General features: G+C 40.3%; 1 protein-coding gene and 1 pseudogene across 2 annotated transcripts in view; both read left to right on the top strand.

The window, feature by feature from the left end:
- Pcnx2 (pecanex 2) overlaps positions 1-17,101 on the top strand; it is a 226,460-nt gene that overhangs the window by 23,220 nt on the left and 186,139 nt on the right. For both annotated transcript variants that reach the window (XM_087181900.1, XM_087181901.1), the window contains exons 6-8: positions 11,832-11,979; positions 12,109-12,254; positions 15,284-15,377. In XM_087181900.1, the coding sequence (XP_087038026.1) occupies positions 11,832-11,979; positions 12,109-12,254; positions 15,284-15,377 (388 nt within the window). The remainder of the gene's footprint in view (positions 1-11,831; positions 11,980-12,108; positions 12,255-15,283; positions 15,378-17,101) is intronic.
- On the top strand, positions 3,000-3,876 carry LOC106010195 (nucleophosmin pseudogene; annotated as a pseudogene).

Raw genomic sequence — 17,101 nt, 5'->3', positions numbered from 1 at the left:
TAATCATGAAGCAGGTTTCTGCTCAGTGAATCTGGCTTTTCCTGCTGAATTCCATTACAAAATGCAGAATTCCCTGATTGTGCCAAGTTGTAAACATAGTAACAATCATTTCTATAGCTCTTAATTTATGCCAGGTATTGTTCTAAGTACTTTGTATATATTAACTGGGATGACTGTACATCATGGTTTACCTAGAAGAGTCCCCACGTACACTTGTTTTGTTAATATAATTATTAGCAGCACTGAATTTCTCTCTAAAGCATCCTCAGTTTGAATGATAGACTATGCAGTTATCTTCATAGTTAAGTCACTCACTCTGCATAGAACCCTGTGTTGTACATATTGTTGTCATTGCTCGTCTGCAGCAAGGCTTAGGATTTTACTTACTCTCCCAAGTTAGTCTGATCAGCACAGAAAGGACCAGGTCTGAGGCTGATCCTGAGCAGCCTTGTCCCACGATCCCTGCTTATCACACTTAAACTCCATTTTCCCTGTGAAGGCTAGGAGCATCTACTTTTAGGTTACTTGTGGTTACAGAGAGGCTTCAGTTTCATCATTCAAAAATGATATTACAAGAGTAGAGTTTTTATAAATAGAGTGTCCCTGGGCTTTAAATGTCTTAATTTCTGTGACTTTTGAGGACCTCATTTCTGCAGAGGTCTGTGTTGAGCTTGGTTGTATGGTAGGGCACTGGCTAGAAATTTTGAGTGCATGGGATGGTTCATTTCTTCAATTTGGGCTGCAGCATTCTTCCTTCAATTCTGTTCCTTCAATTTGGGTTGCAGCATGTTTTAGAGCTAAGATTGTTCCTTAGCTGCTGACCATTCTATGTTCTCAGAGACAGTTGGGGGTTCTTCTGGCTCCATATTGGCAGCTCTGGGTGATTTCCTCTAATGCAGGCAAAATTTTTAAAGATATCGGCAGTGCATGAAAACAGAGGTAAACTTTTTCTTGAGATGAAAATCTTCCTGATACTGTGTAAGGTATCCACCTTACATCTGTTCATCATCTGTTCAGTATGAAGACCCTTACTTACAGACCCACAGCACTTTCTGCAGTGATGAAAATATTCCCCATCTGCAGTCCTATGTGGGAGCCATTAAGTCATGCTCAGTCATCAGATGCTTGCAATGGGAACTGTGCAGCTAGGAAACTGTATTTTTAGTTCTATTAAATTTTAATTCATTTACATAACCCTGTATTGCTACTAGGTGCTGTATTGAACATAAATAATCCAGAGGACTTGAGTAATGACTTGAGAAGCATGTTGTGTAGACAGAGTACTGGCTTTGGAGCCAGATAGCCCAGGACCAAAGTTTGGTTCTGCAGTATCAGCTGGGTGAGCTTGCACAAAACCCATCTGAATCACAGATTCACCAGTGAAGCATGAGTGATAATATGTAATAGCTTTCCTAGAAGGACTTAATTAGGAAAATATGTGAAGTCGTGCTACTCAACCAGTTTCAGTCTTTCAGTCTTATTTTCCCCACAGTCCATCTGTAAGGTTTATTTGATCTGTCTGTCTCCTCAACTTTCTGTTCTTCTTACATTTTCTAGCCAACCACATTCTATCTGAGCAGTATTAAGGTGGAAATCCCAGTGGTGTGGAAGGTGGTGTGGGACTGTGGTTGATCTGTGAGACGGAACGGGCATAGTTGGAGGGGGACTGAATATACAGGAGGGAAAGGGGCTGGAGTGGGTTTGGGGGCTCCTTCGGGAAAGGCCAGCGGTTTTTAGTTTCTGGAAGAAAGGAGGACTAGATAAGTCTTTTGCTCTCAGCTCAGAGGCCATCAATGCCAATGGTGGCAAATCAGGCAGACCTCAGCTGTAACTGAGATCTGTGAGATTAGTAACAACTTCTTGTTCTTCTGTTCTTCTGTTCTTAAAGAAAAGCTTGTTATTGTAATCTAAAATCTCAATTCTGGAGTGCATATGTAAACAGCAGTGACACTATTGATGACATTGGGAAGCGAGGGGATTTTTTTTTTTTTTTGGTTATTGTTGCTGCTTGATGGCAGAACAACAAGGCTTGACCCTGGACAGATTGGAAAGGGTTCCTGACTGCAGTTCTCCTTGTTGTGCTGTTATTTCCAACCTGAGTCATCCCCACAACAGGCTCCAAGATTATCTTCAGGCCTCAGGAATATCCTGAAATTTAAGGTTAGGCAAAACCACAATCTTAACAAAAGCCTTTAAAACCATATTTGTTTGTTTATTTGGTTTCACTTTATTTTACAGTGTGAACAAGCAAAGACCATATTCAGAGCTTGTTATAGCAGGGAATCAGAGGCCAGCATTTGGTTTTGGGAGAAACTTAGAGCCAGGTAGAGGGGGAAGGGAGTCTCTATGTACCTCAGATGGAGGCTGTTGGCCTGGTGGGGCTGGACAGCCAAGTAAATCCTGGTGTCTTATGAGACTTGTTAGGTCTGCACATTTAGCTTTCTTTGGTTGGTCTGAAATTTCAACAGGGACCAAAATTAGGGAAGCTGTCAGTTGCTAACCGAATCCTGGCTAATTATTACAAGGGTATAGTTTGGCTTTCCAGGGTTGTTTGCTAGCAGTAGTGGTCTTACTTCAGACAAGCCTGTCTTGTCCAGCATGCTGGGTCTTGGGCTGGAGACTACAGGTAATGAGCTGATTTCCTCAGCTGCATGCTGCAGATTGCTGGTCAAAGTTCTGTGTCAATACATATTATCTTATCCATTTGTAAATACTTTCTCTTAGCTTCTAGAAATTTCTAAGAAATTAACTGTGAATATATGTTAAGATGCTAATTGAAGAATTGTCTGTGATGTACAAAATGGAAACAATCTAAATTTACAATAAAGGTCCAGTTAAATATATCACACTGTATCGATGCACTATATAACTGCTATTTAAGGAATGATATATAAGAATATTTAGCCTGGCATGATTTTGACCTGTGCATCTCTTCTCTGGAGTAGTAGCCATTCATTTCCATCTGCATTTTCTCCCACCTAAGTGCATGCTACCACTCCATGAAAGATTCGATGGATATGGACATGAGCCCCCTGAGGCCCCAGAACTTCCTTTTCAATTGTGAACTAAAGGCTGACAAAGATTATCACTTTAAGGTAGATAATGATGAAAATGAGCACCAGTTGTCATTAAGAACGTCAGTTTAGGGACTAGTGCAAAGGACCAATTGCACATTGTCAAAGTGGAGGCTATGAATTATGAAGGCAGTCAAAGTAAAGTAACAAACACTGGAAACTTTGAAAATGTCCGCAGCCAATGGTTTCCCTTGGGGGCTTAGAAATTACACCACCTGTTGTTTTAAGGTTGAAGTGTGGTTCAGGGCCTGTGCATATTAGTGGATGACATTTAGTAGCTGTGGAGGAAGATGCAGAGTCAGATGAGGAGGAGGAAGAGGGTGTAAAACTATTAAGTATATCTGGAAAGCAATCTGCCCCTGTAAGTAGTAGCAAGGTTGCACAGAAAAAAGTAAAACTAGTTGCTGATGAAGATGATGATGACAGTGATGACAACGATGATGATAAACATGAGGATGATTTTGATGATAAGAAAACTGAGGAGAAAGCTTCAGTGAAGAAATCCATATGAGATCCTCCAGCCAAAAATGCACAAACATCAAACCAGAATGGAAAAGACTCAAAACCATCAACCCCAAGATCAAAAGGCAAAGAATCCTTCAAAAAACAGGAAAAGACCCTGAAAACACCCAAAGGACCTAGTTCCATAGAAGACATTAGAGCAAAAATGCAAGCAAGTATAGAAAAAGGTGTTTTTCTTCCCAAGGGGGAAGCCAAGTTTATCAATTATGTGAAGAATTGCTTCCAGATTACTAACCAGGAGGCTATTCAAGATTGCTTGCAGTGGAGGAAGCCTCTTTAAGAAAACAGTTGAAACAGTTTGTTAATATTTTCCATCTTATTTCATTTCTGAGACAGTTGATATCTGGCTATCCTTTTTATAGTGCAAAGTGAGAACTTTACCTACTGTGTTTGATAAATGTTGTTCAGGTTCCATTGCCAAGAATGTGTTGTCCAAAATGCCTGTTTAGTTTTTAAAGATGGAACTCCACCCTTTGCTTGGTTTTAAGTATGTATGGAATGTTATGATAGGACATAGTAGTAGGGGTGGTCAGACATGGAGATGGTAAGGAGACAAAAATATACATGGGAAATGAACTCAGTAGTATAATAAAATAATTTAATGATAATATTAATACTTTAAGATAAATATGATAGTTACAAGACAACATCTTTATTGTTATTTCATTTTTGTGCTAAAATAAAAGCATATCTATCTAGGAAAAAAGAAAGACTGTTGAAAGAACTGGCTCCAGTGTAATGGCAGACTTAAGAGTGATTTAGGCTGCAGACGGGCAGGTCTGCGCATGCCCTACCGAGGTCCCAAGTCACGCGGAAGTTGCCGAATCAGCCTACTGCAGACAGGCAGGTCTGCACACACCCTACGGAAGTACCAAGTCATGCAGAACACGCAGAATCAGACCTCGCCCCAGGAACAATCCACTGGACCCCCACCCCTGCTCCGCTGTACAGCTACCTGGTTCCACACTACAAAGACGCAGAGGACAATAGACCACCAGACCACGGTACTGAGTCCCCCTGCTCCCGGCCCAGAGGTAGAGGCTTTTGAGCTGCCGTCCCACTGCTCCTGGTCCAGAGGAAGGGGCTTACCGGCCACCATCCCTCCCGCTGCTCCCAGCCCAGAGGAAGGGGCTTTTGGACCACCATCCCTACCGCTGCTCCTGGCCCAGAGGAAGGGGCTTCCAGGCCACCATCCCTCCCACCGCTCCTGGCCCAGAGGTAGGGGCTGCTGAGCCGCCATTCCACTGCTCCTGGACCAGAGGAAGGGGCTTCCCAGCCACCATCCCTCCCGGGGCTCCCAGCCCAGAGGAAAGGGCTTTTGGACCACCATCCCTACCGCTGCTCCTGGCCCCTGTCCCACCTCTCCCAGCTCAGAGGAGGTAATCCGTGCAGGTGCCAACAGCCCCCACCCCAGTTGAAATGAGAAAACACGTAAATAAGTCTCAAAACCAGACTTCCAGATCACCTAGAGCAACCCCAAAGGGAAATGAGATGGAACACTCTGATACTCAACCACCTGGACTCCCTGAACTGGCAACAAAAGGAGATCTGGAAAAAAAGAAATCAGAAATAATTTCTCAGATAACAGGAGAAATTGTGCCCCTAGTGCAAGACATGATTAATAAATCTAGAGAGGAGCTCAGGAAGATGATGGAATCCCAACATAGGAAACAAATGGAATCCATAAAACAGATGCAAATAGATTTCCAGGACATGAAAAACTCCATTGAAAGTCTACACAGCAGAATGAGCCAATGTGAGGACAGAATTTCAGATATAGAAGATAAGATTGCAATTAATGACCAGGAAAAGAAAAATTGCTTCAAAATTATAAGGGAACATGAAAAATCAATCCAGCAGCTGCTAGATGATGCAAAAAAGAATAACATAAGACTGATTGGGCTCGATGAAGAAACAGGAGAGAGTGCAGATGACATAAAAAAAATCTCTTCACAGAAATAATGGCAGAAAACTTCCCAAGCAGGGGAAAAGAGCTTGACATACAGATAAGTGAGGCATATAGGACTCCAAATAGCCTTGATCAAAAAAAATCTACACATAGATGTATAATTGTTAAGATTCCAGAAACTCAGCAGAAGAACAAAGTTCCGCAAGCAGTTAGAGAAAAGAAACAAATCACATATAAAGGAAAGCCCATCAGAATCATAGCAGACTTTTCAACACAAACCATCAAGGCAAGAAGAGCTTGGAGTGACATATTCCAAGCCCTAAAAGAAAACAGCCTCCAACCCAGATTGATGTACCCTGCAAAACTATCTTTCAAAATGGATGGAGAAATAAGATACTTTCATGACAAAGAGCACCTTAGGAACTTCGTGAATACCAAACCAGCACTACAAAGAATTTTACACAATATCCTAGGAACAGATATTGAGGATCACAACCCTAGGAAGCAAAGCAGAATGAACCCATCTGGCATGACAAGAAATTAAATGTAAAGGGAGAGAACCCCCCCAAAAGAAAAAGCCATGGCAATGATAAGTCAATACATTTCAGTTATAACAATCAATGTTAATGGTCTCAATTCACCAATCAAAAGAAATAGACTGGAAGAATAGGTCAAGAAGCAAAATCCAACAATATGCTGCATACAAAAAACACACTTAATTCAAAAGGAAACTCATAGACTGAAAGTTAAAGGGTGGAAAACAATACTCCATGCGACAGGAACCTGAAAAAAAGCAGGAGTAACTATCCTCTTTGCAGATCAAGTAGATTTCAAACCAACACTAATTAAGAGAGACAAAGAAGGACACTACATCCTTGTAAAGGGAAGAATCCAAGAGGAAGAGATGACAATCATAAATATCTATGCACCAAACACTAGTGCACCCAACTATATAAAACAAATACTAATGGACATGAAAAGTCATATATGCACTAATACTATTGTAATGGGGGACCTCCACACCCCACTATCACAAATAGATAGATCAACTAGACAAAAAATAAGTAGTGAAATAATAGAACTCAATCGAACTTGTGAACAAATGAACTTAACAGATGTTTACAGAGTCTTCCACCCCACAAAATCAGAATACACATTCTTCTCAGCTGCACATGGGTCATTCTCCAAAATAGACCACATACTCACACATAGAACATGTTTAAGTAAGTGCAAAGGAATTGAAGTTATCCCCTATATATTATCAGACCATAGTGCGATGAAATTGGAGATCAATAGCAAAAGAAACTGCAACAATTTCATAAACATGTGAAAATTGAACAACACACTTCTGAATAAACAATGGGTCACACAGGAAAGTAAAGAAGAAATCAGACAGTTCCTTCAATTAAATGACAATGACAATACAACATATCGGAATCTATGGAACACAATGAAAGCAGTCTTAATGAGGGAAAATCATAGCAGTGAAAATGCATAATAGGAAAACAGAACGAGCCCAATTAAACAACCTGATGCTGCACCTCAAGCTTCTAGAAAAAGAAGAACAGGACAAGCCCAAAGCCCATACAAGGGAGGAAATTATAAAGATCAGAGGAGAAATCAATGCAATGGAGACTAAGTGAACAATACAAAAGAATCAATGAAGCCAAGAGTTGGTTCTTCAAAAGAATCAACAAAATTGATAAACCCTTAGCCAACCTTGTCAGAAAAAGGAAAGAAAAGGCCCAAATCCATGCAATTAGGAATGAAAAGGGTGAAATGACAACAGACCCAGCAGAAATCCAGAGGATCATCAATACCTACTTCCAGAACCTATACGCCAATAAGATGGACAACACAGAAGAAATGGACAGATTCCTAGACACATATGAGTTACCAAAGTTGAACGAAGAAGACCTAAAAATTCTGAACAACCCAATATCAACCAATGAAATTGAAAATGTAATTAAAAACTTATCAACTAAGAAAAGCCCGGGCCCTGATGACTTCACTGCTGAATTCTACAAGACATTTAGTGAGGAACTGCTGCCACTACTGGTTAAACTCTTTAATGAAATTGAAAGGGAAGCAGTATTCCCAAATTCATTCCTGGAAGCAAGCATCACCTTGATCCCCAAAGCAGAGAAAGACCCAACTGAACCACAGAACTATAGGCCAATCTCACTAATGAACATAGATGCAAAAATCCTTAATAAGATACTGGCAAACAGAATGCAGAAGATCATCAAGAAGATCATACACCCTGATCAAGTGGGATTCATCCCAGGGAGGCAGGGATGGTTCAATATATGCAAATCAATCAATGTAATACACTATATCAATAAAGCCAAGGACAAAAACCATATGATTATCTCCATAGACACAGAAAAAGCATTTGACAAAATCCAACATGCATTTATGATAAAAACTCTACAAAAAATTGGAATAGATGGTCTCTACCTCAAACTGATAGAAGCCATCTATGAAAAACCAACAGCCAATATCATACTAAATGGTCAAAAACCGAAATCCTTCACACTAGAAATCAGGAACAAGACAAAGATGTCCACTATCACCATTCTTGTTCAATATAGTTCTGGAAACATTAGCCATGGCAATTAGACAAGAGAAAGAAATAAAAGGAATAAAGATAGGAAATGAAGAAGTCAAATTGTCATTATTTGCAGATGGCATGATACTCTGTATAGAAGACCCCAAGAACTCCACCAAAAGTCTTCTAGACTTAATAACCAAATTCAGTAAAGTAGCTGGATACAAGGTCAACACACAAAAATCAATAGCTTTTCTCTACACAAATGACAGATTCATTGAGAGAGAAATAGAGCAAATATTTTCTTTCACAATAGCATCCAAAAAACTGAAATACCTAGGAATCAACCTAATGAAAGAACTCAAAGACCTCTTCTCTGAAAACTATGTCACTCTGAAAGGAGAGATTGAAGATGATATCAGAAAATGGACAGACATCCCCTACTCCTGGGTAGGAAGGATTAATATAGTGAAAATGGCCATACTTCCAAAACTGCTATATAGATTTAATGCAATTCCAATTGAGATCCCAGCAGCATACTTCATGGACCTTGAGAAAACAATCCAAAAATTCATTTGGAACAAGAAGAGACCCAGAATAGCAAAAGCAATTCTAGGTAACAGAGACATGGCAGGGGGTATCACAATCCCCATCCTGCAACTCTACTACAAAGCTACTGTGATAAAAACAGCATGGTACTGGCAAAGAAACAGACCACCTGAGGACCAGTGGAACAGATTAGAAGATGCAGAGACAACACCAGACACACTCAGCCATCTCATCTTCGATAAAGGAGCCAAACACCCTCACTGGAGGAAAGATAGCCTCTTTAATAAATGGTGCTGGAAAAATTGGGCTTCAACTTGCCAAAGATTAAAACTAGACCTATATCTCTCACCATGCACTAAACTAAAATCAAAATGGATTAAAGATCTAAATATTAAAATAGAAACTCTGAACCAGTTGGAACAGAGGTTAGGTAGAACCTTCGAAGACATCAGTGTAGGAAAAGATTTTATGAACAAAACCTCAGTTGCCCGTAAACTAGCACAAACAATCAACAAATGGGATCTCTTCATATGAAAAGGCTTCTGCACAGCAAGAGAAACCACCAGCAGTGTGAAGAGACAACCCACAATGTGGGAAAAAATCTTCACCTGCCCTTCCTCAGACAAAGGTCTACTATCTTGGATCTATAAAGAACTTAAAAAGATCAGACCTCCCACATTTAAAGACCCAATCCGAAAATGGGCATCTGAAATGAACAGATATTTCTCAGACAAGGAAGTAGAAATAACAAATAAATACATGAAGAAATGTTCACCATCACTGGTTGTTCGAGAGATGCAAATGAAAACAACGCTGAGATTGCGCTTCACTCCAGAAAGAATGGCTGTTATCATGAAATCAACCAATAACAAATGCTGGTGGGGCTGTGGGGAAAGAGGAACCCTGCTCCACTGCTGGTGGGAGTGTAGACTGGTGCAACCACTGTGGAAATCACTATGGAGATACCTCAAAGAACTAGGACTGGAAGTCCCATTTGACCCCGCTATTCCACTGCTGGGGATCTTCCCCAAAGAATTAAAAGAATCATACCACAGTGATATATGTGCGCCCATGTTCATAGCAGCGCAGTTTGTAATAGCTAAAACTTGGAAACAGCCCAAATGCCGATCAACTGGAGACTGGATAAACAAAATGTGGGTTTTTAAATAAAATGAAGTACTACTCAGCCATAAGAAATGAGAAATTAGAGACATTTATAGCTAAGTGGATGCACATTGAGGCGATACTCTTAAGTGAAATAAATAGGACACACACGTGTAAATACCGAATAGTTTGTCTGGTGTGAGAAACTGAAAGTGTAAATAAGGACTAAATGTATAATAGATAGTGTGAAATAGGAAGAAAAGGGGCAAAGGGGAAGGAAGTGGGAGGGCTAGGGGAAAGGATAGAAGGGAATGGGATTAATATGAGAAAATGGAAAAATAGGAACAAAATCTTTGTAAACAGGGAGGAATGGAGGGGTTGAAGGGAGGGCTGGGCAAGGGTGAAAAATAGAACCAAGAGAGACTATGTAAAGGTGCAAATTTCCAATGATGAATGTCATTATATTGTAGACCTAAAATGTACCAATGATTAGAATGAATAATCAATAATGCAAAATAGGAAGAAAATGTCCAAAGGGGTAGGGGTAGTGGGAGGGGCAGGGGAAAGGAAAGAAGGGAAAGGAAAAATGATGAGAAATGGAAATAAAGTCTTTGTAAATAAGGAAGGTTGGAGGGGGCGAAAGGAGGGCTAGGAATGGGGAAAAAATAAGAACCAAGGTGCATCATGTAAAGGTACAATTCCCAATGAGAAATGTTATTGTGTTGTATATCTACAATGTACCAATAAAAGAATTTAATAAAAAAAAAGAAAAGAAAAAGAAAGTGAAAAAAAAGAGTGATTTAATTTTTAAAAATTTCTCCAGTTTTAAATTATATGTGATGAAGGTATACTGTTTTTATAAACAGAAATATTCCTTTAATTTTTAAGGGAAAAAGGAAGAAATATTCCTTCTGTGGACCTGTGCAGTGCATGCATGTAAGGGAGGAGAGACTGGGATATGACAGAGCTGAACAGATGGATCCTAGTCCCACAGTGTGCAGGGGCCCTGGCTTCATGGGCTTGCCTGCGATTTTTATGTGGCCAAATGCTGGCCACAGGCATTTGTTGTGATAGTACTTCCTCACAAATGTAGGGCTCAACAACTCTGAGAGCTACATTTCTGACAAGCTGTCAGATGAAATGCAAACATTTTTGTGCCAAAGACATCCTGATGGTGTTTTGGATGTGCAGGGAATGCTGATCTTCAAGGCACACACAGTAACCAGCAATCTCCTCTGGGAGATTCTTAGGACTCAGGATCTGTAGTGATATAATTTGTACCTACAGATGCATCTCAGGATTTTTCTCTGTGAGAGGTTGGCAGGTCTGATGGTGTGGCTTAGAAGAGCCTGTGACTTCATACCCCTCAGCCTCAGAGCTGACAGTTAGTAGCTTTGGTCATGGGAAGACCATGATCATTTTGCCCTTAATTGTAGCTGTTGGGGTGTCCACAGACAAGCAGGTTTTGACCTGCAGGGACGTATTCCATTTTGTGTATTGGTGAGAGCTAAAATCTTATTCTGGTCCATTGTGTAAAGACTCTAGAAAGCAAAAACCCCAATCTGTACCCATTGAATATGGATTTCACATTCACTTGAAAGTATTCTCAGGGCAGGAGTGGATGCTGGGTCTCACCATGGCTGCTTCAGGCTGGGGATGTAGTTCAAAATCAGTTATGTATAAGGGGCATAAGGAATCAACTGTAGCTTCAGCTTGTGGTTTAGATTTGGAGAATGAGTAAGAAGAAGGAATAAGTTTTTAAAATGAAAAGTGGGACCTTGCTGCAAACAGCCAGACATGTTATGTAACTTCTTTCACCTGAAGCTGTCCATTCATAAGTCACAAACCTTTTAGGCCTGTGTACTATGAATGGGTAGTTTCCAGTCAGGTCTGTCTATGCCACAGAGTTAGTCAAGAGAGTCCCTGAATCTGTATATAAACTAGGTGGTATTTCTGGGCACCAAAATAACTTATCTCAAAAGTACAAATTTCTATTCAAATTCAGAGGAGCTATTTAGATTTTCTTTCTGTTCTTTTTTCAGTTTTGCTAGCTTATTTCTAGGAGCTCTCACATTAATTTTGTTTTTTATACTACATTAACACATAAAGCAATGTTTTTCAGATCATTACTCACAAGGGAAAAAGGAGGAAATCCTGGAGAAGAAAACACTCAGTGGAGAGGATTCCAAGCCAGAAAAATCAGACTTGCAAAGTCAAGACCACGCTGGCACCAGCCCCGTGTTCACCCCACCTGCCAAGACCGCAGCGCTGTAAGGGTAACTTAGCTACTGAGCTTGCATTGCTGCAAAGCAGCCTCATTCACTGGCTGCTGCTTTTAATGCTTTATTGAACGTAAGGAAGAATTCCTAATTGTTTTTGAAACTTTTATATGTGTTAAGTTTCCAGGGCAATAGACAAAGACAAATAATCTACAGGGTAACTTCCCAACAAGACAGTTCTGTCTTGCAAGTCATCAGCGGGCCAGAAACCTCTGTGCAGGAGGAGATCTCTGTGGATGCAATGCATGTTTTCATCGATGAACATGGTGAGTTGTAGAATGGTTTGTTAATAAGCAAAAGCACAGACTCAGCCTGAGCACTACTGTATTTCTATGAAAATAAGACCAGGACTTATGTTAATTTTTGCTCCAAAAGATTCAATAGGGCTTATTTTCAGGGGATGTCTTATTTTCATACAGAATCGTGTCATCTTCTAGAACATCATCATAACTCTCTAAACCCTGAATTCTGGCCCAAATTTCTAGTGACTTAGTGTCCTGTAGAACCATTGACCCCAATCTCTCATGTCCAGCAACAGAGCTGTCCTTAAATGAGCACTTCTTGTCCATGTAGCCAGCTCATAGTGCATTAGCAGCACAGCTGTCAGTGATTTTATCCCATGAGTTCTTCATCCAACTCAAGACCTCTTGCAGGCTAGGCTTCACAAAGTTTCCATTAAATCAAGGGTTAATTAAAGACTTACAAGATGAGTGGCAACAAAAATGATGATAGTTAAGAATGATGGTCCACACCAAAGTGATGAAAAATTGCAGGCTCCACAAATTCAGAAAGTGTTTCTTCATTTCATATGAGTTGAATAAGTGTGTCCATTACAATACAATGTATTGAATTATGAAGAGTCATGTTAGACACAACTAGATCTGTTTGTTTTCAAGTGTACATGTTATTTGTGCATTGTATCTATACTCCAATTGAGCATTTGGCAGTGTCTTTTCATCTGTTTACACAGGAATTTACTCCTCATCCAAAGGTGCCTGCTTGGGTATTTACAAATATTTAATTATTATTTAAATTATCATATATTTTAAGTATTAACATCAATAATATTTATTTATATTTAATTATATATTAATAGCATTATTTTATAATTTAATACATGCATCTTGTGTTGCAATGGACATACCAAATGCGTCCACCTGGTTGATGATCTTAATTGGGACTTATTTTGGGGGTAGGGCTTATAATATAAGCATCCTGAAAAATCATGCTAGGGTTTATTTTCCAGTTAGGTCTTCTTTTCAGGGAAACATGGTAGCTGTTGGAACAGGCAAAATCCTGTGGTTTTGCTTACTGTTCTTGGGAAAAGTGTGCTTCTTTGTTCCTTAGGCCCTTTGCATGTACTATGTTCCTGAGGCCTGCCATGTGCTATTTATCTTTCACGTCTTAGTTCTAAGGTAAGTTTTTCAGACTTAATGAGGTACATCTGATTTTTGTGCCCTGAACACCCTGTTCTTTTCTTATTTGATGATATTATAGCCTATAATTAATTAACCATTTATAATTTAACTAACGAAATTTTCTTCCTTGCAACTGTAAACTTCAGGACAATGGTGCCCAGTAGCAAGTAAATATTTATTTGATATATGTTGAATGTTGACCCTTGATAGATTTTATCAGCACCATCTTATAAAAAGGATTTAAAATAGGTATATCCCACCCACAGCCCACAGGCCACAAATGGCCCCTCAAGATCATAAACATTTAATTATTATGTGATTTTTATTGGTATTTTTCATGACTCCATTGCAAGGTGCTTGGCTTTGGACTTTGTAGGTGACAGCGGATCACTAAGCAGAGGAGGCCCAGTGCGGTGCTAACTCTTACCCTGCACCCACCATACATGGTCGAGTCTAGACCCACACACATCAGATGTGACATGCGCCGGTGCGACTTGCAGAGCACAATGATGTGATTATTCATAATAGTATTTCAGCCTACCTACATGTGTGTGCCTGTGAAGACAGGTGTTTATCGTTACTATGCAGACATGTAAATTTTCCTATTTAATTGTTAAACTTGGACTTGTTGGGTTATTTTGTAAAATATGTTAATAAGCTAAAATGAAGAAAAGGAAGTTTTGTTGCTTGTATACATTAACCAGTTGTATATTTTAAAGTGGCCCAAAACAATCCTCTTAATCCAACCCAAAGGTTGGACACCCATGATTTAAAATACTGTACATTGAGAATCATTAAGCAGCAAGTTCAGAGTCCCCAAAATAAAGGTTATAGGTTCTAGTTTTTCTAGAATAAGTCTTTGCTAAAGTCTCTTTATAAATCAAGTAATAGTTGTTATTTTGCTCTCAAGGTCGTCCTGGTTTGTAGCCCAGTCATTTTTAGTCTTAAGTGCCTGTGTTTCTGTAGAAATACAGAGACATAACAGTCTTTGACAAAGAGCAACACTGGCACTTCTGTCGAAGCCCAGAGAGGGGCAGGTTGCCCTTACTTGCCTTGCCACCTTCCAGGTGCTCACAGCAGATGGGTTAATAAAGCTTCCTGAGCCATTTGAGGAAGGAGCTGGAGAACTCTGGGGAGAAACCATTTGCATTAGGATGGGAGCTGATTTCACACCTCAGTACCCCAAACCCTCTAGCAGAGCTAATCAACTTTGTAAATAAATTCTGCCCCTTGCTTTTCCTTATTAACAGACTGACACCCAGTCAGCTGCTACAGCGCTTGCTCATCTGCATACTGGAGCTGCAGCACTTGCTCCTGCAGTGGTCTCAGGAGCTCCACCAATCAAAACTGCATGCTTAATAAACCTCTCTACATAATACTCATGTGTATGCAATGCAGGAAAACACCCAGTTGCAGCCTAGCACAGATCATGCTGACACGTGAATGGAATTTATGAAAAATGAATTAAGAGATGATACAAATAAGTTGATTAAAAGCAATTAAGTACTAAGCAAAGAGTCAAAACTTTTCTAAGTATATTGCCAGGGAGGGATGTCAAAGAATTTTTCTTGGAGGCCAGGGATTTAACTCAATTGTTCTGCCACCTGCCTCGCAAGCACAAGGTCCCGAGTTTGATCCCTGGTACCAAAAAAAAAAATAAAGAAAATTTTTCTTAATAAAATTCCTTTTATACATTGTTCACTTTCTCTTGATAATACATGTTCTGTGGAGAAATCTAAACAATGGACCTAGCGTGTCAACAGTTATTACTTACACAGCCCAACTGAGCTCCCTTTAAGTTGAAAATAGTGTAGGATGAATAACTAATATACAAACAACTGTGTAATATACTTTACAGAAATTTTGTGATTTTGCAGGGGAAATTAGGTCCTGTTACTTAAAGTCGGGAAATCAGAAAGAAGGCTCCTTCCAGCATCCTGTCTCAAATGAGGACTGTGCCTCCCAGGCCAGGTGAGTGAAGCTTTGCTTTCCACGTGGGAACTGTGGCATTGAATGAGGATACACACATTACTGTGAAAATAAAGTGTGGGGCCTGGTGTAGAAAGAACAAGTTAATCTGTTTATGGGTCAATCTGATTTTTTGTGCAAGAAAATCTGACATTATAGAACAATGAAAAATAAATGGAACCATTTTCATTGTTGCCACTTCCCAAAATGAATATAAGGTGCAGTGTAAATAGGGAGCAGTCCAAGGAAAACATAGCAATGCTCTCTGCAAGAAAAATGATCGTGCAGCTCCAGGGCACATTTCTGAGTCTTCCCTAGGAGCTCTTTGGAAATGTAGTTTTCTCATTCACACCAAAGCAGGCAAGCTGTTTTGTAGATCGATGATTTAGACATCTTTTCCATTTTACCTCAGAATGCATCAAATAGTCATCTTAATTATGTGAGTTGAATTGGTATTAAATTGGTGTGCACATCCAGAATGTACATACACAGCTTCACAGTCCACTGGCCCAACAGGAGCTGGCCAGTGGTGGACTGAATCTATTGTTCATCCCAGGTTCTGAGATTCTGTGTGGATAGTGCCTGTGGGTGTTTCTCAGTTGCTGGCTCTAAGTGTGGAGGTTGAGTTTCATGTATAGCTCATTAGAAATCTATGCATGTTTGAGGTTTATGGGAGACTTGTGTGGTAAGACTGACTTAGCCTTCCTACCTAGAGAGTATAAAGGGAGTTTCAGGAACATAAGATCCTGTGGTCCATGTTCCTTCCAAGTTCAGAGTCCTTCCAGAGGTGTATGGAAATTCCAGGGGGAGTCTACGGTGAGCGTGGGATGGAAGCTGCCCTTGTCCTTGTCACATGGCAGCCTCCAGAGTGCTCTCACATTAACAGCACTGTGGCTCCTCACTGCCTGTGTCTGCTGCTCCTGTAGGTTTCTTGGACACCCAGACCCTCCTGGCTCTGCTCTAAAGCAGGGCAGAGCACCCAAATGTGTCCTGTTGGACAGTGCACATTCTTTATGTCCTGCTGGCCCTCCACTCTTCCTTTGTGTCTCTTGGATACCCATACACCAGGTCAGACTCCTCCAGCAAGGCCCTACTCAAATGGAGACCCAAGAGGAGGTGGAGGTTTGCCTCTGCATCTCAGTGCCTGCCTCTAGCATGTTCACTATGATGGGTTGATGAGTTCAGTTGTCTTAAGATATCAGCTTTCTCAGACAAAAGATTTAACTGCGTGAGAACACAGCTTTGAGCACTTCCCAGCTCCAGGTTGAGGTGTTCCTCAGCTAAATTTAGAACAGACAGAAGCCTTATATTATGTCCCAAAGGAAAGTTGCTTTTAGTTCTGTTTTTTACTTTCTGGATGAATATACTTCACTTTTTCCCTAGGTAAGTGATTTAGCTGAATCTACTGAGTGATGCTACTGAGTAACTGAGTAATGCCAGTTAGAATAAAGCCACATATCCAGAGCCGTAAAATAACTAAAACTATAGAGTATGCAGACAGGAATTAGAGAGAGAAGCTGCAGGATTCTCAGTATCCCCATTTCCTTAGACTATGTCTCCCTGAGTGGCACCTGTTAACTACTTTCTCCCCTTAATTTCTCTCTTGGCACTGAATTTCCCCACTTCTTGCTTTATTTCATTTCCTGTGCATTTCCTTTCCCAATCAGAGCCTTTTCCATTTCCCTTGCCCCTCTTCCCAGGGCTGCTGGTCATCGGTTGCACAGTGC

This window comes from Heterocephalus glaber, unplaced genomic scaffold (genome assembly GCF_053883595.1).
Source record: "Heterocephalus glaber isolate CG9 unplaced genomic scaffold, H.glaber_assembly_v1.0 deba00001472, whole genome shotgun sequence".
In the NCBI taxonomy this organism is placed as follows: domain Eukaryota; kingdom Metazoa; phylum Chordata; class Mammalia; order Rodentia; family Bathyergidae; genus Heterocephalus; species Heterocephalus glaber.
This window is presented reverse-complemented; position numbering and strand designations above follow the sequence as displayed.